The sequence below is a fragment of the Rissa tridactyla genome, chromosome 5 (assembly GCF_028500815.1).
Source record: "Rissa tridactyla isolate bRisTri1 chromosome 5, bRisTri1.patW.cur.20221130, whole genome shotgun sequence".
Classification (NCBI taxonomy): Eukaryota; Metazoa; Chordata; class Aves; order Charadriiformes; family Laridae; genus Rissa; species Rissa tridactyla.
Window position 1 is genome coordinate 27,838,729 of NC_071470.1, and position 26,929 is coordinate 27,865,657.

The 26,929-nt window shown below is 39.0% G+C and overlaps 1 protein-coding gene across 7 annotated transcripts in view; it reads right to left on the bottom strand.

The window, feature by feature from the left end:
• Positions 1-26,929, bottom strand: part of EVC2 (EvC ciliary complex subunit 2) — an 82,502-nt gene that overhangs the window by 25,513 nt on the left and 30,060 nt on the right. For 4 of the 7 annotated variants that reach the window (XM_054202973.1, XM_054202972.1, XM_054202970.1 and 1 more), the window contains exons 10-15: positions 18,689-19,013; positions 14,954-15,193; positions 12,782-12,957; positions 6,458-6,617; positions 4,690-5,154; positions 1,345-1,545 (exon numbers count right to left, since the gene is read on the bottom strand). In XM_054202973.1, coding sequence (XP_054058948.1) covers positions 1,345-1,545; positions 4,690-5,154; positions 6,458-6,617; positions 12,782-12,957; positions 14,954-15,193; positions 18,689-19,013 — 1,567 coding nt within the window. The remainder of the gene's footprint in view (positions 1-1,344; positions 1,546-4,689; positions 5,155-6,457; positions 6,618-12,781; positions 12,958-14,953; positions 15,194-18,688; positions 19,014-26,929) is intronic. The other 3 variants (XM_054202975.1, XM_054202971.1, XM_054202974.1) reach the window with 3 other exon arrangements.

Consider the following 26,929-nt stretch of genomic DNA (forward strand, 5'->3'; position numbering starts at 1 on the left):
ATTCAGAAGATTCCTTTCAGACATTCAAAGTTGAAAATTTCTTTTTAAATTTTTTTCAAGTAGAATTATATATTCATCCTTTCCATGAAAGCTCCTAGCACATAAATTTGATTTTAAACAAGCTTTAGCAGTGATAATAAGAGAAGATTTTAACTGACGCGTTGTCTCTTCAGCATGGTTAAAAATGAACAAAGAATATTAATTTAAGAACTCCATTGTTTTCAAGACACAGCATACGAATCACAAATGAACCGTGATAGTATTAAGGGGCACCATTCCATGTAATCAAATTATTCTTGACCTTTATATTTCTTTACAAGAATGTCAACTAAGTATAGTGTACTCTTGGGGAAATGATAACATCTGTTCATCTATAAGGCTTTGCAAAGTCATTTCCCTTCTTTAATACTTCAGAAATTAAGGTTTTGAACTAGGCTAATTCCTAGTACAATTAACCCAAGTTGGTTTACATGTTTAGAAAACATAGCTGAACCAAAACAAAGCAAGGGAAAGACCTCTTTTTTACGACAATACCAGATACAATTTGTACAGGAAACACTTCCCCTCCCCCCACTCCTATTTAAGGACTGAAAATCATTTACGATTACACATTTTACTGAAGGAATTAAACACCCCTCAAAGAATTCTTTAAAAATGTGCTAGATTTGATAGACAGATTTCTTGTTGGTAATATCCCTCTGAGTGAGTATGCCTCATCTTCTACATACTTAGATTTGAAAAAAGCAAACAAACCAACCAACTAAAACCTAAGCCTCTGTATACACCCAACAGAAATTAAGCCCAAATTCTTGCCAAGAAAGACCAGCTAATTCAGGAACTTTACTTTCCTAAATGGACAAGACATTGTAGGACATTCCCCTACAGAAACTCCCTAAATCTTTCCTTGATGTAGTGTCAAATTTAGTAATTGTAAGGGCTGCCAGAGAAATCTAAATCTGGGCTGTAAAGGAACCCAAAGTGTCCCTAATATACAGAGGCAGGCTCAGCACCACTCAAACTTTTGGCATGTCAGTGGACTCTTCTCAGAGGTGCAGCCCCTTTTTGGCCACCCATCTGCTTCTCTGTAACTATGCCTTCCTCTTGGGAAAGCTGGGTGACACACAAGCAGCAGAAATATGCAGATGTATGTGAAAAAAACATATTTATCAAACTGCTGCCTGAACAATTAACTTTAAGGTCCACTGATCTACACAGACAGAAGTGTGCACCTCTATCGCGCCTATGAAGAAACTACAGAACCAGATCTGCAGCCAAGGCCAACAACCTGCAGATACACCCAGGAACCCCTCGCACATTCCCACACTGATCCCACACCATTCCCACCTGTTTATTGGTCATTGCTAAATTCTGATCGACTTTCAGCACCTCTGCATCCCTCTGCTCCATCTCAAAAGACTGAAGCAAGGTTCTTGCTCTTATCTTGGGCCAAGCCAAGCTGGTGTCCACCTGAGAGAAGCAGCAGTGCAGCTCTTGCCTCATTCTAAGCAACTCCTCTTCTGACAGTGAGAGGGGTAAACTTAGAAGCTGCCTGTTAAAAAAAACAAAATTATTTGCTGTTCAGCGATACAGGCAATATTGCGTAAAATACAAGCGACACACACACACATACTTTACGTGACAATGATCTTATTCATATATCAGTTAATGATTCCACACAGAGGACTGAGCTACTCAGCATGTTCGAAATATCATTGAGGATACTTTTAAATCCTGCATACAGAACTTCCTGGACTGTAAAACTTCATTTTCAAGGGGATACAGTTTTTTGAATATTTAATAAATAAATAAATAAATATCTTTTAGCACATTTGCTATGCACAGAATCATTCCACCTCTTCAGACAATACAAACCCTGAACTTAGGGCTGAAATCAAGATAAAAGCTTCCCGTAAAGCCTCCCCGTGCTGTTTCCCAGCACTTAACACTCACAGCTACTGAGAGGGGTAAAAAAATAAAATAAAAAAGTCTCTCTTTGTTATAAACTCGTATATGTCATCCCTCCCATCACCAAGTCACAAGGGTTCCAGCTGTTCTTTGTAAAAAAGCTTTCAGCAGTCTGAACAACACAGAATATATTTTAGCAGTAATCTGAATCACTCAGAGTTCCCATTTTGTAGAAGGAAGGTTCTCAACATAGACATCTGGGGAACTGATCCTCAGGTCAAGCTGAAGCGGACTTAAAAATCAAGCATGCTAAAGCCTAAATTCATCTTCCAGTTGTGACTTTAGATTACATTCATCATCTTATTTGGTGACTGAACTATTTCCTTAAGAGCATTTAATAAAAAAACAGCATAATTTTTTGTTTGGAAATTTTCTCTATTTCCCAAAAAATGTATTTGTATTTAAAGCATGAGCAGCATATTTTTTAAAAAGTAGTTTTCTTTTAAAAATATATTATATTGTATGTTCCATCAGGACTGATGCTTTTATTCAGTATATCACAGGCCTATACTACCTCATCACTTCACTAAAATATTTTTGAGTTTAGAAGTCCTTATTTCTGTTGACTGATTCAGCAAAGTACATCTAAATCCTAAATTAAAAAAATTTTAATGCATAAAGTTTTTCTCTTAAAAAAATTACCTAGTTTAAGGCAATATTATTCCAAGCATTTACAGTATACTTAACCATTTTTCATTTTCTTTTAGAAGAAAATCCATACTATATATCCACATACACAGATACATAGCCAGAGATACAAAAGAAAATACAATCACAGTTTTGTCATGTCCATGTTTAAAAAAGGACTTTAAGCGTTAATGATGTTCATAAATATTTTGGACTAACTCACGGTCTCTTTGATAAGCAACAAAAATGAAAAGCTATCATTCAAAACAATTCTTTGTGAAAACTAGATAGCAGATGAGAATATTAACATGAGAGCTGGCATCTGTCACTGAAATATCAAAATTGACAGACAGTAGACTGAACAAAAAGACAGGGACAGATTTTAAGGGGCTTCTGATAGGACAGTTATGCAAATGCTCCATTTTTTGTATATATATTCCAGTATTTTACTGAAAAAAACCAAACAGCTTACTGTTGCTGTAAATAAAGATATTATCTAACAAATACAAGAGGTGACACTGAAGGCTGGAACACAATTATCATGGAATTGTAAGTTAGAAATAGGAAAGACTTGCCGGGTCATACAATCTACTTCCCTGCTCTTGCAGGTCTGTTGACAGCAATGTAAATAAGAGATAATAAGACAAGCTAGAAAATACACTGAAATGGCTCATAGAAAAGTATTTTAAATGCTGAGTAAAATACAAAGCCCTTGAAATTAGAACCAAAACAAGACACAAGTGGAATTTTTTCTTAACAAAGCAAATGTAACAGGCAAGCTTTCTTTTTATATTCCTGTTATATGGTTTTACATTGTGCAGCAGATAAACTTCAGAAGACGCTGTCTGGACAAAATTGCCCACGCAAATCTGATTGGCTTTAAAGAAGAGGTATGAAAGAGAAACCTTTACTAATGCTTCCCCCCAACCCACCCACTCTGTTCAGTCTCTCATGCCTGGTACTGTTTGCTCCAGGGGCAGACCAATATAGGCTTGCCCGTTCCAGTTGCCTCCCCTAAAGCTGCAATTTTGACAACAGACTATTTTTTCACGTTCCCACGACTCTAACAATGTCTGTTATTAAACAGACATTGTGTAGCAAATGTAGTACTGTAAATATTCAGGTAATAAAACAATTAGTCATAAATGTAATTGAAAGTTAAGAAGAAATGATAATGAGCGGTGCAAACCTCTCAGGGACCTCGCTGCTCAGTCTGAGAAACACCACACACGACGACTCTTGGCTGCAGCCATGGTCTCTCCCTGCGCAAGGTCTCCCAATGGTGGCAAGGCCACCACCCGCCTTCCCACCTCCCCAGCGTTACCTCGTAGCAGGCAGCAATGGCCATAAGGCGCGCCCGGGGCCAACAAACCTCTCTGCAACGTTGCCCGTGCCATGATGCCACTCTGGCTTGGGGCTCGGTGCCAGGGGCACTTCGTCAGCAGGCCAGATCAGCCAAGACTGATGCATGGAGCCCATGAGCTAGAGAGGTAGGCTACCACACTCTGCATTTATGAAACATGCGGAAATACTGGGGCTGAGCTTAAAACAAACCCCGTGAGTAAGGCCTGACATGTGGCTGGAAGGAATATACTGAAATTGGACGTTGTGCTAATTGGATGTGTTCAAAGCCAGGTTGGATGGGGCTTTACGCAACCTGGTCTAGTGGGAGGTGTCCCTGCCCAGGGTAGGGGAGCTGGAACTAGAGGATCTTTAAGGTCCCTTCTAAATAACCATGCTATGATTCTAATTAGGCCTGACATACTAAATGACATTTCCAAAGTGCCCGACCTCTGAGAACAGACTGAGAATAATAGTGAAAGATATGGAAGTGAAACCTGATGCAGAGTGAACGGACGTATAAATATACCACTCCATGGTTTTGGTTTCAAAACTGCCATTTCCCAGGATTCCCCCTGCAGCACAAGGAGTGCCAGCTCACACACTGGCATCACAGGGGCTGAGCACTTGCAAAAAAGTCAATTCCCAAGTGATTGACAGAGAACTGATCATTAGGAATTATACCCGAACAGGTGTGGAAACTCCTAGTTCATCTCTATTTGCAACAACAACTAAGAAAAGGGTGTAGAGGGATACTTGCGTGAATACTGATTGTTCCCAGCTCCTTAATTTTTTTTGTTCCGAAATGCTCGTTTCCAATTCTTGGCTTAGCTTCTGCCTGGTGAGCTGAAGCAGCTCTTCAGCTGCCGTGCTCTTGTCACGCTCTTCCCTTTCAAGCTGTTCATGTTTAACAACCATCTCTTTTTTATGCTCCTCCACAGCTTCCAGCAGGAACATCTTTGGCACACTGAGCTTTACCAGTTCTTGCACAAATACTCCATACTGAACACGTTTAAGCTCTTCAACAGTTTTCTCTGTTACACTAAATAGAAGCTCTTTCAGCTCTTCACCGGCCTCATTGTCAAGCTTTTCAGTAAGTTCTTCAAATTCAACAGTGTGATCACTCAGAAGATTCTTCCAGTGGCTCAGGTAGGGACTGACCTCCTTAGTAGTTTTGCAGGGGTCTCCAAGTGACAGCTGCTCCCTCCGATGCTCTTTCTGCTGATTCATTTGCCAAAAGGAGAAACAAGGTTAAGAGAAGGAACATCTCAAATTCTAGCTCTTTAAATATGTATTTCATAGCAACGCCAAATTTCATACTTTTGTTTTTCAGTGTTTCCAAAACTGCTTTTCAGTGTCCAGAGACTTACCTAGCCCTCAGCATGATGGCTTTGTGTGCATCTAGCAGGCCTGTGATAATTCAGATTATTGTTAGATAGAAGGGCTAACACACGCCTGTGATAATTTAGATTGTTGCTAGATAGAAGGAAGGGCTATCACCTAAATAAATGCACGATCTTGTGGATTGATACAGTCCCAACTGGCTGAACCGTAATGATCTGTCAGTGTTCCAGAAGTGAATCTGGATCAAATACCAAGGACAAAGAAAACAAAAAGTGGGAAGAAAAAAAGGCTCGTTTTTTTTCCATTTTGTTTTCCCCATCTTACTGCATGCAGCAATTTCATTGGAAAGCTAAACCAAAGCTACCTATACTGAGAATAAATAAAACAAGTCTCCATCATTCTACCTGCTGTCTCTCCTTCCACTGATACCTATTAAAGAGCAGAAAACACTGAAACACATATCCCACAAAAGGTAAAATTAATCTTACCTAACTTTGGTCATCTAAAGAAATATCACCTAATCCAAGACAGTTTTTTTTCTACATCTTTTAGGCAGAGACAGACAGGGACCTTTGGATAAGATCTCCCATTCGTCTACCTCAGATCACCTGCAAGTCATCTTCAATTATGAGATGAGATCTGGAGCTCTTGGAGTTAGCCTCGATTTTCAGATGGCTGAGGTTAGGTGACATGAGTCCTACCACAAGCAGCCACAGGTACAGCATCTTTTAAATAGTTTTGTTTTGTAGCTGAATTTTAACTGTGCTGTAGAAGTCATTCAAGTCACACATATCCAGGAAACCCACAGAAAATGACAACTGTCACAGGTCTGTGCCATCTCCCTCACTGACTCCAGAAGTTCAGTTGGCATTCTTTGCCTGTCTGCACATTACAGAGGCTTGTCATAACCCCCTTGGACAGGTTAGACTAAGTAGAGGAGCTTCACAAGTTTCTCCAGTTGTATTACTTTCCTGCAGGTTTTTCTAAAAGAACAGCTACTAATTACTGCATAATTAATACAGCACACGGCAGTACACAGCTAAAAACAACGGACGCTTATTTTCATCCATGCTCCTGGCAGTGTTGACCCCTGTCCTAAGAACTACGCTTTACTTTTCAATTCATTCCATTTTTAATTCATGATAAGCCCTGTGAAAATAAATATACTGAAAATAATTACCTTTTGTAGCACTTCCCGCCTTCGCTTGGTAATGAGTTTCTGGCGAAGCTTTTGCTTTTCTTGTTTTAAATCATGATCGAATTTCTGTTTAACAGAATTCATTTCAGCCTCAGCTCGGTCCAGCAGCACTCCCAAATGACTTTCAGGTAGATGACCTGCTCTGTAATAACAGTGTTTCAAGCCTGTTATACCAAATTCTTAAAAGCAAAAGTATATTTGAGGCAATTAGTAACGTAATAAGGCTCAACAAAGTAGACACACGGAATGATCTTTGTTTCTTTAGCAGTGATACCTGGGGGGATCAAACAAGGAAATGGATAACAGAAAGATAATCTCTGAGATGAGTGTAGGATTAAAGCCGTTTGTGAAGGTAGAGTGCAGGTGCATGAAGAAGGAACGGGAGGAAGGAAGGAAGGGAATGCAAATGCAAACCCAATTACATATCAGTTAGTAATGTAAGCGATATTCAAATGAGACATTTTAAATCTTACATATTATTCATAATATTTATATTTTTCATTTAATGCCCCTGCAATGCAATTCTAGATGTCTTTTATAACTCCTTCTCCTCATTAGAAACAATTTTCTCTTTAAAGGATGTACTCTAATCAAGTAAAACAACTAAAAATTATTTTAAGATACAAAGCAATCATATCCATAAAAAGATTTCTATCCAGATTTCCTATTATATTTACACCACCAGAAAAATTATAAAGATTTCAAGTTATTAGTGAAATACAATAATCTAACTGAGCAAATTCTCAGTCTTAAGCACCTGGTGCTTTCAAATGGAAGTTTAATACTATGGTCTACCTCCAGTTGCTACAGTACTTAATTTCAAAGAGTAAGCAAGATCCCATTCGTGCCTTCAACAGTTAGAAAAACATCCCTCCACAAACTGAAATTGAATTTCAAAAATTATCTGCTATTATATTTACACCAGAAATTCCACAAATCTTTCTCAGACAACAGAAGAATAAAAGAACATCTTACTTCAGAGGAGGCTGCTGGACACTTGTGAGTTATTATTTCTAGTATTAAACACAGCGGACTTCCAAAATGCAGGGTTGAGAAAGTCAAGACGGAACTTTGAATAGAAAGCACCAATTCCTGACCTGAACCTGGATGTTGTCCAAACACTTTCTGGTTTATTTTTCAAATCCCCATTTTTCAGAAGACATTAACATTACACACAGAGCCTGGATTGAGATGAATCCAGGGCTTCCAAGTCCCTGTTCCAACATGATACCTGGCCCAATTAATAAACTAGAGTAGCAGCTAAATGTTGCAAGTCCTTCTCCAAAAAGGACAGTCTCATTCCAGTTTATTAGGATTTGTTGATACTGTATCAGCTTAAGAAATAAACCAGAAGATTAATGTACTAACTTTATTTGCAGCCACTGCACTGTAACCGGGGCAGACAGATACCACAATTCACACCTCTCCATCTACTGCTCAAGCATCCACAAGTATCTCAGGCAAGCCATGAAACATTATGCCCTAAATAATGAATGCACTGGAGAGAAACTCGGATCTACTTTATCACACTGTTATGTCAACCAGAGTGCCTCCTTTCGCAGAGCTTTTCCAATGTTCATCTATTGCATTTCTTTAATCTTCTGCAAAGAGGATTAAAATACCTCTCAGTACCTTGAGAGCAATCCACCAGCATCATTCTTGGATCTTTTGGCCAAGTCATTTTTGCCTTGAAAGCAATCAATGTTAAATTTCAGTGTTACGATAAAAAAAAACCAAAGCATCAACAATCTCCTACCCATATTTGGTAACTCTAAATCCTGCCCCCCCATTTTGATCAAATCCAAGACAAAAAAATTAGTGAATAAAAGGTAATTTTTTTTTTTATGGTGAGGAAGTGAGGCAAGATAATGACAAAGATGTTATTTTTAACACCTTCATCCTGTCTTGTACTGAGGAAATAAACCCAGGCTTGCTGCATCCAATTAAAATCCCTGTCCAGAGCAGTGAAAAGGGGCTGCAACAGAATAAGATAGATGTGCTGGAACCACCCAGCAAATGAAAGATACAGGAAAAGCCATGCAGCACAGAATGACTGCAAGATGATATATACCTACCTATTCTTAGGATGAAAAAAACCCCAAAACATTAGAGAGCCCCCAGAGTTTACATTATTTCAGTTTCAGGTCGTTGATTTATTTAGAGATCCAATATGTCCACAGCTCAAACTGAAAATGATGCAGTATTGTAAATCCTGTCTATTTGTTTATTTGGACTCTACTTATTTAGAAATCCCAGACAACAAAAATAATGAGCAAAACGCCTACCACCACAGACGTCTATGGGAGTTGATATGACAACTTCCATTAATCAGTATTACAGCAAATCCTAGAAGGCTCAATCCTGGCAAGAGACCTTCATTTCTGGTTTCGTATAAATACAGTATAAAACCAATTACAGTATTAGAATTAAAAGATGTCCTCTTACCAAAGGACTTTGAACTGAAACTCAAAACTGAAATAAAAAAGGAGAAGAGAAAGATAATGAGACAATATAGACTGTATGATAAACTGCTTGGTCTTAGCATACCAGACGTCTAATCACTGAAGAAATGTGCAGGCACATGTTTAATGTCTTTGAACAAGGAGAATTTTAATGAAGGAGAATACTGCAGTAACGACAAGGATCTTTACGGGGAGATCCTCCCAAATGCAGTGAGCACCGTGGAGGGAACAGAGCTGATACGTGTGTGGCCAACAGCAGCAGCATCACAGGTCAATCAGAGGCAGACCTTGACGTCTCTGTACTAAACAAAAGCCAACAAAATGAGGAGAAAATGTGAAGCAAGGGCACTAAAAGTAAAAAGTAGTTGTTCGTATTTTATGCTATGGAGAACTAAGTGATGCTGGACCCCAGCAAAGGAAAATTGTTTTATGAAAGCCAGAGAAGGAACGGGAGCATCACTAAAATATAAGGGAGATCAATACAAAGCAGAAAAGTTGTACCAGCCTGGATGTGCATGGAGGCTGAATCACTGCATTATACAGAAGGAACCTGCAAGACGGTGCCCACATTGCTCTGCTTTAGCTACTTCAGGATTTCGTTGTCTGAACTGGCATCTTGCCAGTACCCAGATCAGGATTTAGGTAAATAATTCAGAGCAATAAATACTCTACATAGCAAAGTGCTACAAGCAGAAAAGGTGTTAAGAGCTTATTAGAAAACTTTATACTAATTCATTACTGCTGGAGACATTCACTTTCGAATATCAACTTGTTGAAATGTCTGGTAGGACACACTTTGGAAAACTACTCTGCTTATAACAAGGTCCACATAAATTGAGATTATTCAGAAGAATAAGTAAGAGACCAATGCAAGACGTTCTGCGTTGAACTTACATGTCAAAGATAATCAATTGCGTACTTTAAAAACACAGTTCAAAGGAAACGTTGAGGTCTTACAAAAATTAAAATTTTGGGAGAAACTGATAAAGGAGCTTGAGTTGTTCATACCTAGAGAGTCATCGGAACTGGCTTCAGTTTTTAAGACACCAAAGAATGAAGGAAGCTTCTTTTGAACGAGCAAAACTGCAAAGCCCTGGAAGTGTTCAAGGCCGGGCTGCATGGGGCTTTGAGCAGCCTGGTCTAGTGGGAGGTGTCCCTGCCCATGGCAGGGGGGTTGGAACCAGATGATCTTTAGGGTCCCTTCCAACCTAAAACATTCTATGATTCTAGAGAAAAACGATGCAACAAGTTACAGCTGCTGTAGTTCAAAAACATCAAGAACCTCGTGACTCTGTGGATAGCTGGAACAACCTGAGATAAATACTGCCTCAAGTATCGCCCTCCTGCCCGTTTATTCTTTAAGGGGAAACACAAAAAGCCTAGGTAGACATCCCTGAAATCTATCATTATGGATTATATTTTAAAACTTGCTTTCCTGCATTTGGCACTGCAGTTCATGGACTTCATTTCCAAAAGGCACTGAGTACCCACAGCCAGTCTTGACAAACAGGACATTTTATTTAAATACTATGTTTAGAAAGCCCAGCTTGAAAACTGGCTGCTGTATTTCATTTAAAATGTTCACAATCCTCCCTAAAATTGGTTTGGTTTTATTTTGCTTTTTATAACCTTTATTTCTGGGCCCTCACAATCTTTTTCATGTTAATTTGAACTTGCCTTGCTATCCGATAAATTTTAAACATCCTATTAAGCTCCATTTTTAAAAGACCCGCATCGTTTACCTGCTCATTTCTGTATCCCCGAATCTGTTTATCTGTGGTATATCTAATCTACATCTTCTCTCAGTTTCTCTTCTCCATATAAACAGCTCTGCATTTTAAAATTCCATTTATAACAGTAATTTTAAGGCACACTAAAGCTGGACACAATAGATTAAGACAGACCTGTATCTATATTTAGACAAGCAGATTCAATGCTAGAATGAAAAATAGAGGATATTACGAGAACAAATTTAAAGTACCAGCTCATCGGACCAGACTTCTCCTGCTGCACCAATTTTAATACTCCAATTTGTAAAATTCCCCAAATCACTTTTTAATTAAAAACTCAAGTTCAAGCCCAGCTAGCATAGATCATAATTTCGCCTGGGTTTGTACTAAGATATATTCAGATCCTCGAGGTTTTAGTTTACTAATACTAGATGTTTCCTCTCTGATTTGTAGTTGATCTATTTTGTGACTGTTAGGTGCAGTAACAGGCATCGAACAATGTGTGGAACCTATTTTTCCAGCTCGAGAAGTCCCAGTTGCTCATTGCAATGATTTGAGCCACAGATGCAGTGGTCACACAGCTGAGAGTTTCTCATGAAGGCTTCTCACATAAGCACAAAGTCTGGGAAAACATCTCAGAATTTTTCTTATCATCTGATTGCAAAGAGAGGCATGAACTGAGGGAAAGGAACTCTCTGTGAAAGATGTGTCTGAATTATATTTCCTATGCCAGGTTTATTTTTGTCTTTGAACCACACAGCTGCAGATTTTAGAAAAATAGGCAAAGCAGTGTGAGCATACCTGAAGAACCTCTCCCTGATCAACAAATCTTGAAACTAAACTTAGGGTGTGATTCCAATGAGGCGGCACAGAGGACAATTAAAAAGAAAGGCAAGGAAAGGTTACAGATACCAGGTAAATTACTTTATCTTATCAACAGATACAATCTTTGGTAGTTTTTAACACATTTCCTGTTTCCTAATATTAAACTACTTTTAACTTAAGTCCACATCATGAAAGAAAAACAACAATGTAAAAACATACATTTCTACAGTGCTGTCTCTTGCTGTTGATGCCAAAAGGCTGGTACCACATTTCCTATTTCATACTTGTTCTATTAATACATGCTGCACATGATGCCACTGACTGACACCAACATAGATGTCTAAAATATACAAATAAAGCTGCATGCACAGAATCAACAGTAGTAGTGCTAGGTTGTTTTCCCACCCACTGATGTATTGTACTGCAGCAACATGCTCCTCAGTGCTTTCTCTGTATGGCAAATTAAGATATACCACAGTCCTCTGCATAGCAGCAAGAAGTCTCTCTCACATGTAATTTTAAATAACTATGTCTCTGGTAAGTCACCATTTCTATCTCTCCACCTTGACTATGACTATCCTCACATGGAGTACTTGAATTGGCCTGGATCCAGTATGATATCCCAAATAAATTAAATGAGTGTATTACAGCAGTCCATTTCCAGGTCTACTTTTTATTTCACCTGAACTTTACTTTTTATATATTGTCTGCAACAGTTGCTACTCAAGACCCTCCCCAGTTACATTATTTATAAACTTTGTCAACTTTCTTTACAAAATATTCATGCATCCCAGCTTGAGACTGTACATCCAGCTCCTCAAGCACATTCTATCACAAGCGAATAAAAATTGTTCTTTCCTGTTAAATGCATGTATTCATGGGTAAAGAACCCAGACAAATAGTCTTAACTGGTACATGTTGCAATGGACTTCCCACGTGATTGAGGACTATTTACGTGAACAATGGATGTATAAAGACACTGAGACTCTTACATGAGTCTGGTTCACACTGAAGGCAGAATTACAAACAGGTACTATACATGATCCCAGCAACCCATCTCCATGCTGTACAAAGCGGACACAGACACCAAAGTCCCACCTTCATGTCTGTGAGGATAGTAAGTAACAAAGCCGTTGGCTGCAAAGTATTTTCTTAGAATTAACTGAAAATACAACATTTTTATGAACTTTTCCTGCTAGGTAACAGACAAAAAGATGACTGAAGACTATTCTACTGTCGTTGAGATAACATAGTCAAATGGCTGTCAAAAAAACAACTGAGATATTTACCTTTCCATCTTATTAATGAGACTTGATATCTGGGTTGCCGCTGCGTTTATAAGAGCAGAAGCTTGAGAATCCCTCAAGTGTATCTTACTTATAAGATACTTTCTGTAAGCAAATCTTCTATTCAGATGGTATTTCTTGCTAGCTTGCAAAAAATCCATTAGCTCTTCAATGTCTCCCTACAGGAAAGAATGTGAACAAATATATTTAATTAGATGTAATGTTAATTTCAGCTAACACCTGTGGGTTTCAGAACAGATTTGTCCATTAACAGGGCAAAGTTAAAAAGCTCTTACAAGTGAAAAACAATAAGCTTGCATCGACTTAACTCTAATGATCATGTCAAATTATTACCGTTATTTCAACAAAACAAGATAAATACTGCGCTGAGCTTTTGGCCTGAATACCTCAATATTGTGTGTACTCTCCCGAATAGTTAGCACACCTCACAAGAGCCCTGAGTTAACAGGTCATTTGATCAGGTACCACAATTAAATACACATGCAACTCTGTCAGCGTTAGTAGTACTGTTCCTGCTTAAAGCTATCCACTGTCTGAAAGGTTGCTTTGATCTGGGACCTGAAGATGGCATGTGTTCAGTAACAGCAGTAAGTGGCATCAAGTCCCTTTTTTTTCCCCCCTTTCATTTTTCTTTACAATGTATTGTATGATTAAGTAAATAAAGGGTAATATTTTCAAAGGGCGTCTAAACTGACTCCAAAGCCAAGGAGAAGTCCACTACAGTGTGGGGAAAGCCAAGCCCGCTGCACACAGACTGCCTTAGAAGCTCCAGCTTCAACAGGACGGGTTTCGCTACCTACAAATGGGTCTGGTAGAGACTGGAGGCAGACACACAGCGCTCTACAGCAGACGTTCTGGTAACATCAGATACTTAGGTGACCCACGTCTAAACTTCTTCCACTTGCTCTATCTTCTGCTGTCTGCTCAACTGTCTTTTGCATATGTGCTTGCCGCATCTCTAAGAGTGGCCCATGCGTGCCTTTTCGGTACTGCGATCTGACAGTGTATCTAGTTTTAGGATGGGGCATTACATGTTTTGACTTCTACTTTCCAGATGTTGCTTTTCAACTTCCAGGCCCTCAACCCCTGGAACCACAATAATCACATTCTTCTTCAAGAACCAGCCAGAAGAACAATTCCCAACATTATTGTAATCTAGAACACTAACTTTCAACACAAATGAAGTAAAAAAAAAAAAAAGCCAAACCTTGAGGAAACAATTCAGTTCTGCTGCAAGAGGATTAAAATGTAACTGAAACCAAAACTAAAGCCCTGAACATACTCCTCATCAGCATAAGCTAGATACTCAACCTTTCAAAGTACAAAACGATAGTACTTCAGACATACCACAATTTCAATAATCTACATATTTGGATTGTGGGGCTCAGTACATCTTCTGAAGTACAGAAAAGCCCTTGATGCCTACGGGGTTGTGAAAATGCCTATAGAGACAGGCCTCCAAAGGTACTTATCATTCATTAGACAGCATCTGATCTGTGGGTAATGGCTGGACTTGATCTCAAGAGATTTTTCCAACCTAAATGATTCTGTGTTTCTATGCTGAAGGCCCCATTAACACCAGCTAGGGCAGACCTGGAACCAGAAGTTTGCTGCATGAGCACAAATCTGCTCTCAGACCATAGTGTGGGGAAAGGCTTTAGGGCAGAGCTGCACCAACAGAGCTTTCAGGAGCTAAGCAGAGCCCCAAGACATACAGATATATCAAAATATTCACTGCAAAACTGGGGATTTATATTACACAATTTCCCACTGCATGGTGTAGACATGTTTTCAAACTTATTTCTTCTGCATCACACAGGTGAGCTACTAGCCTTATTTTCCCCGACTAAAGAAAAGCTTTAAGCACTTTGGTGCTTTCGAAATATTACCCGTGAGAACAAAAGTCAGCACTAAGCACATAACATCATGGCAAATACATCTACCTCACCTTTATAGAAAAAGGCTATGTGTATGCATCAATATACATTTGCTCAGATGTCTAGATGTGCATAATGATGGCATTGTATTTTTTTTAATTATTCCTAAAAAAATTAGTTTATAAATGCAATAACATTTATCCTGAAACATGTCTCAAAAGTTACTGTGGGTTTGTATTCTGTCATTAGGTTAGGAATGGAGTTATCATGCTATTACCTGTATTTTAGAGTAATCTTCCACTAAAGTTTTAGCTGCCTCCAACTTCAGTTCTCCCTTGAAAGTAGCATTTGATATCTGTGTAAAAAAGATATTATGGAGCTCCTTTCTCTGCGTAACAGCCAGCTGTCTATAAGCCTTTGCAAAATATTCTTCCTGCTTTACCAGAAGGAACCTCTTCAGGCGGTCCTGCTCGAGTCTGTGAAGTCTTTCGAGGAGACTTCTGTATTCTACAGCAGGCTGCAGAGAGAGAGAAATAAATAAATCTGAAGTGATTTTCAGCATTCAACATATTTTAAAGTATCGGTGCTACTAGCTCATACATATTTTATGCATACTCTGATCACAATCATTTCAGGTTTGAATGAAGGCTAATACTAAATCAGTGTACGCTTTCCATGGTTTTTGTCTGTTTGGAATGACAAGGATTCTACAGCTGTCAATCTCTAATCCAGATAACACTTCCAAGGCATAATGAAGTCGTCTTAGAAATTAGAAGCATTAAGATAAATTATACAAAAAGGCATGAAATTCAACACAAAGACTATATATGAAATTAATTTCTTAGGTTTCATCAATCCTGAAATCCTATTAAAATTTAATAGACTCATATAAGTCAGAACAATGAAATAACAATAAGCATACATTTTAAAAACAATATAAATCAGAAAAAACTATTCTCCTACAAATCTCTAAAATTTCTTATTATTGGTGACCTACTTCATGTATTGGTTTCTACAAATTAATCCAAGAGCATCATTTTAGATTTACAACAATGGAGTAGAATTAAATGGCCATTAATTTAAAAGCTTCTTTGCAAGAAATACTTTTTCATAGTTCTCCAGTAGGATTTACGTATTCATAGTTTTAATCTCAGACGGCATGAACTCATTATAGAATCAAAGCATACAATCCTACAGAGCAAAGAATGCTTCTTATGCCAGCAGAGCTACCTAACAGTAGTTACATTGGTCTTGTTCTAAATTTCATACTATTTATCTGGGGAGAACTGTTCTCTGCACTGAGGCCCCCACACCTCACCCTTCATTCCCAAGAGGCACACTGTAGACAGCAAATAATTAATCAAAAAGGCAGGGAATATACATTTTGTGGTTTGAGTGAGAAGGGAAGGAGGTTATTGTTCCGGCTGTTTTTCACTGCCGTCTCCTGGACGTCAGTACACCCGCTGCCAGGAGCACAAGTGGAGGCCATCCCTAGCACTCTGGCACTTCCTTTTGGACCAGGTTTCACAGCAAGTACAAAACCAGGTCCTTTCACAGGCAGGAAAGCGAACAGCAAGATGTTAGTAAATGGTAAATGGATCGGGGTAGGTACTGGATTGCCATTAAACCTTTGATTCCTACCATTCAGGATTTCCAGTATAAACCAGACTGAACCAATACCAATGTATTTTGTGCCAACAAAAGCCACTTTGCTAAGAGCACATTTAGTGTGAGTTCACACACTGAGTTACAGTCAGGCCTCTTTCTCTGCAAAGGTAGGATTTATCTCAGCGAAGTCCAAGTGTTAGATGTGTAGTCTAGGCTCCTTCTGTCACCAGAGTACAATTCACCTCATCCTTAAAAAGATGTCCACAAGTATCCCTTCCTTGCTGTCTCCTTTGACTTGCTAGCACCTCTAGTTCAGGATCTTCATATCCTACAGGTATTTGAAAGCCCCCTAGAGTTAACAATTTAAAATTCAGCTGAATACATCAAAGAAATTGAAACGTCTCACTAGCATTGTGCCATGAACTTTATCCACACAACAGCCTGATAAACTGAAGTTCTTCCTGAGAATCTCAACATACTGTCGTACCTTTGATGGGTCACACTTAGCAAAATACTTCTTTTGTCAAAACTGCAATCATGAACCATCATAAAAGTCCTTCGCAATTATACATATGTGATATGCAAATAAAAGTGCTTTTTTTAAAATTAAAAAAAAAAAAAAAACAACAAACAAAAAAAAACCACCACCAAACAACCAAAACCAACAAACAACAGAAGGCCAAAAACTCAACTAATGTCTACAAAGAGAGCATCAACAAGCAAGGAATATACTGGCCTAAGGGATTATACCTCTCACGTAATTTCTTTTGTCTTTATAATTGAACTGAAACAGACAGCTGGAAACTCAGCAACGTCACATTCCATGCCCATGTATCCACTTGTCCTCCAGAAGCAAAGCCCCACTGGTAAGTAACAAACTGCAAGTAACTTCCCAGCAAGTCGTCGTCTTAATATGAGTTACAACATTAGACAAGCATGAAACATTAACTTTGGAATTTTAGCATTTTAAGCTTATGGAGGTGAAACATCCAAAACTTAACAGAATCCTCTACAGACACATGAAGTAAAAAAAAAAAAAAAAAGGAGGGGGATGGGGTGTGGAAAACAGTTTTGTTGTAAACTTTCAATATAACTGAAAAAAGACATGGAAGACTGGAGTGTAATTTTGTTTAAATTTACAAAATGGGATGCTGGACTGGTGACCTGCGCTCTATTTCCAGCTAGTGACTACGTATGAAATGCTTGAGTAATGATATTTAGCCATTTGGACAGAGATCTCTGAATGAAAGTGACACACATAAGCACTAAGCTTTTACTTAAAGGGATACTCTAAACTTGTAAAGAATCATACTCTGCCTTAAATTATTTATCTCAGTATTATCCAAAGGCTATTTCCAAGAAAACTCCACTCCCTGCTCTGCCTAAAGTTTAGATTGCTCTGCTTGCCTTCACTCCGTTTGGAGGGAATCGGTGTTTGGTTGTGCTTATATACTCATTTTCTTCAAAATAAGAATAAAAATATTGGAGGCTTTTAACCTAGATTGTAAGATTTACGATGCAGAGAGTTTGTTCTGCTCTGAATGTACAAAATACGTTACACAGTGTCTGACTGGAGTTGGTAGAAACTGCTGCAGTAAAATATAGTAAATAAAAATACACGACTTTGCAAGGGTTTAAGTGACTACCAAAAAAATCAGGGTAATGACAACCTTTTGTTTTCAGGTGTCACAGATTCTCTTGAGATAAATTCATTTTCTGGTGTAGTAAAACCCATTTTCTTAGTAACAACTACCCTAATTATGACATCTGATTTTTTGAACACATTTAAATTGTATAGCTTTGCTCTTAAAATCATAGAGTAGTCTGAGTTGGAAGAGACCTTTAAAGGCCTTCTAGTCCAACCCCCATCCCTTCAATGAGCAGGGACATCTCCAACCAGATGAGATTGCTCAGGGCCCCATCCAAACTGATCCTGAGGGGGGCATCTACCACCTCCCTGGGCAACCTGTTCTAGTGTTTGACCACCCTCATCATAAAAAATTTCTTCCTTGTATCTTGTCTAAATCTACCCTCTTTTAGTTTAAAAACATTACCCCTTGTCCTGTCGTGACAGGCCCTGCTGAAAAGTTTGTCCCCATCTTTCTTATAAGCCCCCTTTAGGTACTGGAAGGCCGCTATAAGGTCTCCCTGAAGCCGCCTTTTCTCCAGGCTGAGCAACGCCAACTCTCTCAGCCTGTCCTCACAGGAGAGGTTTTTCATCCTTCAGATCATTTTTGTGGCCCTCCTCTGGACCCACTCCAACAGGTCCATGTCTTTCCTGTGCTGAGGACTCCAGAGCTCTTTACTTTTCTATGAGGACAACCCCACCATTCTAGTCTAAACCAGAAAATATCTATATAGAACCACATATCATGCAACGTATCTTGATTTTATACCAATTTACCTTTTCATTCATTTTCTTCATCAATTCTTCAGCCTCTTCATTTGCATTTCTCGCTTTTTGGTGTTGAGCCTCCATTTTCTTCCTAGTTTCCAGATTACATTCAGCTGTCAAAGCCACCATCTTCCTTTCATACTCCTCCTGAATCTCCTTCTCCATTGCAAGAAATTGCTTTTTGAAAATTGAACTCATCCTCTTCTCCACATGAGGAAAGAGGCTGTGACTTAAGACCATGTTCTTCATCATCATAGCAATCACTTCTTTACATATCTGCATTCGATATGCCTCCAGATCAGCATCTGCCCGTGTCAGGCTGGCTACCTCCAAGCTGCAGAAAGGCAATCAGGACTGTTTGAGATTACAGGAAATTTCTATCAGAAAACAAGGATTCATTCAATATTGGGTAAGTGAATGGCAGTCAGAGAAGTGCACGAATATCTAGTTAGTTTACTAACCATGACAGTAATTCTTCATTACAAAGCAAGGCGAGACAACTTTTAGTACAGCAAGTTTAACGAAGTATGTCCATTCTTGGATTTCCATTTTAGGCAGAAAAAGGGAAAGCTTTTCTTTGGAACTCATAACATTGCCTCAGTTTAAAAGCAAACAAAAACTTCCTACAAAAAACACCCCTCTGTTTGGAAGCAGATGAAGTGAGTATCTGAACAGACTGTAAATTTCACTGACTTTGTAAAATAGTTCTAAACTCACTGACCCATTTTCACTAATACATCACTGCTTTGCATTCTACGCTGGTGTACTCCCTTCTCTGCAGGGAAGAGGGGACAGCGTGTTGATTATGTGCCCATACAAATAAATTAAAATAGCTGATATCTCTCTCTCATGAACATTAACAGAGTTCTAGAATAAAGAGATTAAAAGCAAAGGGAAATACAAGATTTTTTACAAAATGAAATACATACCACATTGCATATGAATACATTCTCCCTTATTTTTAGAGTTAATTAAATTGGAATGATAATTATTCTCATTTCATATAGTACATAACTACTGTAAGTTCTATAGCTTTGCGTATTCTGCACTCAAATCTGGATTGGAGAATTAGGTGGCTTTTGCCCTTGCGTGTCAATTTACATGAACAGCACTGTATGCTTCTCTGTGTAGATTAAGTATACAAGAATTTGTGACCTACAAAATACACTTTTAAGAGCTTAAATCCATTCTTTTTTCAGTTAAGCTAAATTATTGGTTTGATTTGTTCCATTGTCAAATCTTAGAATAAATTTCAAATCCATAGCAAAGGTCTTGGCAAGATTTGCAAAGCACAATGACACTACATTCAGAATGGTATATATCAAAGCATGCAAATCTATATATACTTCACCTTTTTGTCAAACGGACTTTCCTTAGTTAAGCAAATAAAGTTTAACTAAGAAGTAAATCAGTGATGCATTATTATCACTGTCCCTCTGTTAAACACAAGAGATGTATTTTTCCCATTTAGAAATCAATAGGATGCAATTAAGTTGTTTTCTTACCATGACTCAAATACTTGAAGTATTTAAGAGACATTAGCTTAAGCTATGATAATTGATCACAAAGAGGCAGAGAGGTTTTTCTGCTGCAGTCTGTCAAAACCCTCAAAATGCACTGGCGATGCCCATACTTGTCTTGGTGATCTGCTCCAAGGCTGGCTGTTTGCAGCTGCAAAACCTCCTCCATTTCCCCCACCCGCCCAGCTTTCTTCCATTCAGGAGCAGAAATCACTGCTGCATGGGGCCAGATCCCTGTGATTGAAACATTGTGTGCCTGAAACATTCTTCACAGTAATTTGAAAATCCTGCAAGAGCTAATTTTTTATATAATGTCCCCAAGACAACACAACTATCCAGCTTCTCTGTGCTGGGTACAGATGGGCACTGCAGGACAGCACCTGCAGCTACACAGCCTTCTTAGGTGGTGTTCAGCTACATCCACGGTCAAGTCCCCCAGGGCGCTGATCTGCTCCCGCTTCCTGGGGAGAGTCCTTCTCGGTCCAGGACAGTGGCAGCCACAGAGGACAGGGATGGTAGGATCAAGGGAACAGGATGTTGAAGCAACACAGCAAGCACTTCAAATGGGTAGTGCAGATCCGTACTTTCTCTTAAGTCTTTCTGTTTACAGAAGTCCTTGGACTTTTGCTGACATTGCCAGCTGGTACTAAGCTGTTTACTTATGACAACTAACTTAAAAAAAAATGTGTTTCAGTTTTGCGCAAATGCATTTAAATAAAAAGAAGGATCCAGAAAACAGGAGCTTGATGCTATAACATTTCCCTAATGATTGCCAGGCAGTAGTAGAAGGCTTCCCTTCATAGATTCACCAATTCATTATTAACCTGTAAAATACAAGCCATTGGATTTATTTTTCTGTTTTAATTCCTGCTTAAAGTCCAGGAGCTCTGATTTAATTGAAGCATACCTGTCTTTTGTGAGAAACATCTCATCTTGGTTTTCAAGCATCCCCTAATAGAGAACTAAGCAACACTTTAATTAATTTTTCCACTTGATAATTCCTTTACATCCTAAAAATGGTCACCTTATCCTCAGCTTGAATTTGATTAGTTTCAACTTCCAACTCTCTTTGTTTGCTGGAATAACAAGTTTTGTAGTCATTATTTTTCTGTCCTTCACGTATGCACTGATAGATGGTGGTCACAGCACCTAATAACCCTTTCTTACTGAGGTAAGAATTCCTTCTCTCTCACCCTGGAAGGAAACACTTCACAGTTCCACCGCGTTGATATGTAACATAACACAACATTTATTTCTTACCACAAATGCCGAACTTTTTCCAGCATGCTTTGAAAAAAGATCAAGCCATTCCTCACCCACCTCCTTGCTATTTTTCCAGCCTTCTTCAGCAGTGAACTCAAGAACAAACGCGAAAACCAAAACCCATCACAATATTTGTTTCCTATTGTTACCTTTCCCTCAGTCTTTCCACAGCATTTCTTTCTATTTAGTGCAAGTCATTACTGACTAGATCCGATTTCATTTTGAGCAAGCTTCCCATGCTCCTTCTTGCCCACAAAGATAACTACGGTACCCAATTAATTCTGCTCCTCAAGATCATGATGCCAAACACAGGAGGAGCAATAGGTGTAGTTCACCTGATGCTCATGTGTCAGCAAGTGAGAGCTGTTAAGAGCTCAGGTGTATTCAATCTGCAACTCTCACCCTCCATGTTCCTGACAGCACATCTGTGAAGAAGGCAATGAAGCAGAAGCAGCACATGAACTGTTCCACCAACCCAAGGGTAACAGCATGGAGAAAAAGTAATTACAAGCCAAAGCTTTCCCAGGTCACATCCTGGAAGACCGCAGCTAGACCATTACCCCTTTTTCAGTGGCAGCTGAAGAAAGGTCATGTCTGTAAAAATTTGAAATGTACCTTCCACCTGATGTGCTCTGCTTCTGGTCTGCCTCCTCCACACCGCAGCCACTGGGAGTGAGACAAGCTCATCACATGCACCAGAAACCTTGCTTCAAGCTCTCACTCCAAATGAGAGGTTGGGGGCGGCCTTAACAAGCTGCATCAACACAGTCCTGGAGTCTTAGATGACAACAGTCAGTACAAAACAGGAATCTTGTATGTATAATAAACCAAATGCTTTCAGACACAAGTCTATCAGAAGAACAATGCTTACGATTACACAGATTAAGTGTGCAATGTTTTGTGACACCTAGGAAAAAAAAAAATCCTAACCTGGCACTCTGTGCCTCCTCAAACTGAGGTAGATTTAATAAGTTGCTTTAAATGCTCTGCACTCTGCTTGTTACGGCAATTCATGTTTAAAAGGTCTCGCATCTCTTCGTGAGCATATTCACCATAATAGAAACATGAAAGCCAATGAAGTACAGGTAGCAGATGGCAACGTATTAATGAAAGAGATCAAAGCTTCTGTTGGACAAAGCACGCAGAGAAGGGATGAGGACAGTACAGACGGCAGGTGGTACAAAAGCGTGGGGAGAGGAAAGGTGAACAGACACACAGAAAATGAAACTGCAAACGGCAAGTGTAAAGATTTTTCACTCACTTGAAGAGGAAGAGGATTTAAAGATCTGTCAGAGAAGATCTGGGAGGGGAGAACCCCAGACGCCAAACACAAAGAAGCAGAGAGAGTGCCTGAGCATCTGATGTCCTCCACAGACCTAATAAAAGAATACAGGAAAGCAGCTAGGGTCAGCAAAGAAACAACTATTGTTAATTTAAAAAAAGAACACAACACATCACAAAAAAGGAAACCTCTCATTAGCTACAAAATAATTGTGTCCTTAAGTCTTATTATTCAAATCAGAGGCCCACAGAGGGCATTTCTGAACAGGAGAATTAATAGCTGCTGAATTTAACAGTCCTAAAATGAACTAATGGCTTTCTGACACATTTTTAAAACAAATTCAGAGTTCACAAAGGTAAGAAACTACTGTGACACAACTTTCTGAAGTCTAAAGGGGAGAGAAACATCAAGTAAACTCCCCTTCGGTAACATTTTCTCACCAAAACAGAAAATTTTCTTATCATTTTCATAAGACTTATCTCTCATCTGCAAATGGTAGCCAATTAGTAGCATACGTATTACAACAGCATCCAGAGGAGAATGGAGCCCTGTGGTAACAGTTCCTGCAAAAGCACCTCTTTGTGATACACAATGCTCCTGAAAAGTGTGTAATTTATGGCTATTTGTGGACAGTTTGTCTCCACTGTCCCAGACCCCCTGTTACAGCCATGACTCAGAGCACCAGGGCACAGCAGCTGCACCAGCTCCTGCTGGAGAGAGGAATGCAGCCGGGGAAGGACAGACAGACAGACACACAACCATCCCCAGCCCAGTGGTACCCACTGCTACCACCTGAGCCAGAGCAGCACAGGTCTCTTGCATCCGCAGGCACGGTGCCAATGGTACAGCTGCAGTGAGGAAGGGAAAAGGAGGACAAAGAAGCAGCATTATGGTCTGTGTTGCCTTGTCACACTTCAGAGAAGTAAAGATGGAGAGAGGGTCGGACAGGCAGAGTCATACAGCCGAGACGTGAAACAATCTGTGCCACTGCTGGCTTTACTAACAGTAAGAGAAGAAAACCAATTCAAGTATAACGGGCAAAGGTCTTCAGTTGCAGATGTGGTTTGTTTCCTAAATCATCCATTTATTGAGGGTAATACAACTTCAATAAAGTGAGCTGTGTTTTTTCTTTCTTGTTTTTTTTTTTTTTTGGTTTTTGTTTTTAATTGCTCTGCTAATGCAGACCCTGTGTGCAGTGCTGTAGCTTCCTCCCTTCAGCCTCTCCCCTCCTTCTTTCCCTCCTCTGCTTCCCACACTCTCCTGCTGGGTCCAGTCACAACAGAGACTGCAAACGCTTCAGGGCAGGGATTTACACAGGCTGTGGCACGACAAGGTGTAAATCTTTGCAGGAGACCAAAACTGTGTTGAAGTAGAAGTAGAGGTAATGGCATAAGCTCCGAATGGCCACCAACAGCTACTGACCGCTCAAATTCTTCATCTTTCCCATGCCAGAGCAGGGCATGTTGCCTTTCCCTGGTCTCTGCTTGTGGCCAGGCTGGGCACAGCCTGCCTATGTTAAAGGAGGTCTGAAGATGCTCTGTCCTACACCAGTAGCTGTACTGGCCTGCAGCCAGCTCTGAACTGGGGGAACATCAGTCTTGTGACACTTAAACAGCTAAGCGTAAACTCAGCATAGCTGAAACGTGAACCTACAGAGAATACAGGACATCTCCTCAATAGGTAAAATTGCTAAGAAAGGTATGTGATGATTATCTAAGGATGCTTTCACAGGGATGAGTCACAGGTTAAGTTTAGCTTTCCAGAAAAAGCCAAGATGCTGACAAAATCATAAATAGGATTCTCATGATGTATAGCCAAAAATTTAAAAAAACCCACAAAACTCAAGATGATGATAAATTGAGCTGAGACACCAATGGCTCTTCAGGGAAGAAAAAAAAAAAAAAAAAAGATTAACAAAAACCTGCCAAAAGTCTAAGCACTAGATTTGGAAGCAGTTTCACTATTGAATTCCTTTAACTCTCCACAGCAATAGAGAGAAGGCATTTCAATTCTTAAATTAATCTGTTTAAAAAATATTTGAGAAATCCTCCATTTAAGAGACTGAGAACTTCTGTTTTGATTGCAGAAAATAAGAAAACTGATAAATTAGTGATCTTCGTCAAACCAATTAACCAATTTTAAAAGTACAGCCAGCTACAATACAGCTGTTGCAACGGAGCTCAGACAATGGTACTTCACTGAAAAACTACTATGCAAAAAGAGCGTAAAAAAGACTCCAGTCCTGCTTCCAGTGAAGTCGTCATGCATTTTGCCATTGATTTTAAAAGCACCAACTTCAGCCTGGATACTAACAAAAACATAAATAAATATTATGGCTATATGCATTAATGCCCGAGGAGCTTCCAACTTTGCTGTGATCTACTCAGATTCTTCTGATCTACTCAGACAGGGTGAGTATTCAGATGACAGGGAACAGTAGGAGATACCAATCTTCTTTCAAAATGATATGGAATAAAGCATCACTAACAGCACCGCTCTCAAAAGCGGACTGTTTTCTGGATGAGAAAAATTGTTCTGGGTGGACAGCAGAAATGACCCATATAATTCTGAACAAAATTTCTTCATAGTTAGCCAACAAAGAGAAGTGCCATTTTTAAGATGAAAAGAAGATATTAATTCATTCATTTCAAATTACTTGCTTTCTTCAGTTCCCCTGTCTTATGGACTCCTGTCACCTATTAAGCATTTGAGTTTCTCCAATGGAAAAAAAATGTATAGTTTACACATTTGTCAAGTTTATAACAGCATTCATAACACAGAACTACAAATTCAGGGTTTGGTGTTCATTCCATGTGTATTCATTGTATCTTATCGTTATATCAATGTGATATATTCAGGTCTAACTGCTGTGAGAATGTGATCTTTTATTCTTACTTTCCATTTGAATTCAGGGTTAAAAAAAAAAACAAAACACATTTGCTCCCTAGCAAATTAAGTTGAGATGTACAGCAAGAAATTTACATTTAGAAAGAAAAAGTGAACTTCTAATATGGTGGTAAATTGTTTTTGACTTTTCTGTCAAGGCTCTCTGGAGACAGTTTGATCCTGTTCTCTAGTACATTGGCCTCAATGCTCTCTACCATCAGAAAAAATCAGCTGCAATACATGCGTATTGCTTAGCGATTTCCCGAAGTAATTGGCAGTATGCACGGCGTATCAGCAAGCAGGTTCGAGTTCAGCTAGAGCTTTGCCAAACTCAAGGAAGCATAGCTATACAAAAGGAAGATGAAAAAAGAAAAACTGTAGTAGTGGAAAGCCATTTAAAGAAATTAAGTTGCCTTTAACATATCTGTATCTTCTAAGACTATAAGCATGGTCAGATTTCATCACGTTGGACAGAAACCCAAACTGCTCAGCTGTCTTCATATTCTGTTCTAGACATACAGAAAAAGACACCCACAACGTTTTGGAACATGATCTTCTACTACACACATCAAATATTCAAATCATATAGCTTCTTCTTATTGTCAGTCATTGCCAATGGGCCAATATTCAGGAATATACACAATAAGGAACCTTCTGAGAATAAAAGCCAAGCTATTTTGCTCCATACTTGGAGCATACATATACATCAAGGATATGACTTATTAAGACAAAACTCACAAAATGAGCAACTAAGAAGCTTCCTTATGAAATATTAAAAGTATGTTTTGTTCTCTAGCTAATCCTCCTGACATTGCAAACTGTTTACACTCCAAAGATGTCCCTGTCCATAAATATTGAACACATGCTCCTAATGTATTTGCTAAACAATTTGGCACTGTCACTTCATAGAAGACATCAACTATTAACATTGCTTTACGTCATAAAGAGGACAAAAAAATCCCATGGCTTTTACTTTTCTGAGTAATTTTCTCATTTGTGTCTGGACAAAAGAACAAAGCACCAGAGTGACTCCACTGGTGTTTACTATCATAGCGCAATTTAAAAAGAATATACCAATTACGTTGTCAAGCTTATACATAGGGTCGTAGAGAAAGTGACACATAGCTGCACCAATACATGCAGAAGGAATTATCAAACTAGCATACAAGCAAGATGTTGGTTGGTTGAAAAGATCTAAAGTATCAAAAGCTTTCTAACAAAAGCCCCTATACTTTTGCCTCCCCAAACAATAAAACCCAGGATTATGATGCTAAAATTCATATTGGTATACATACGACA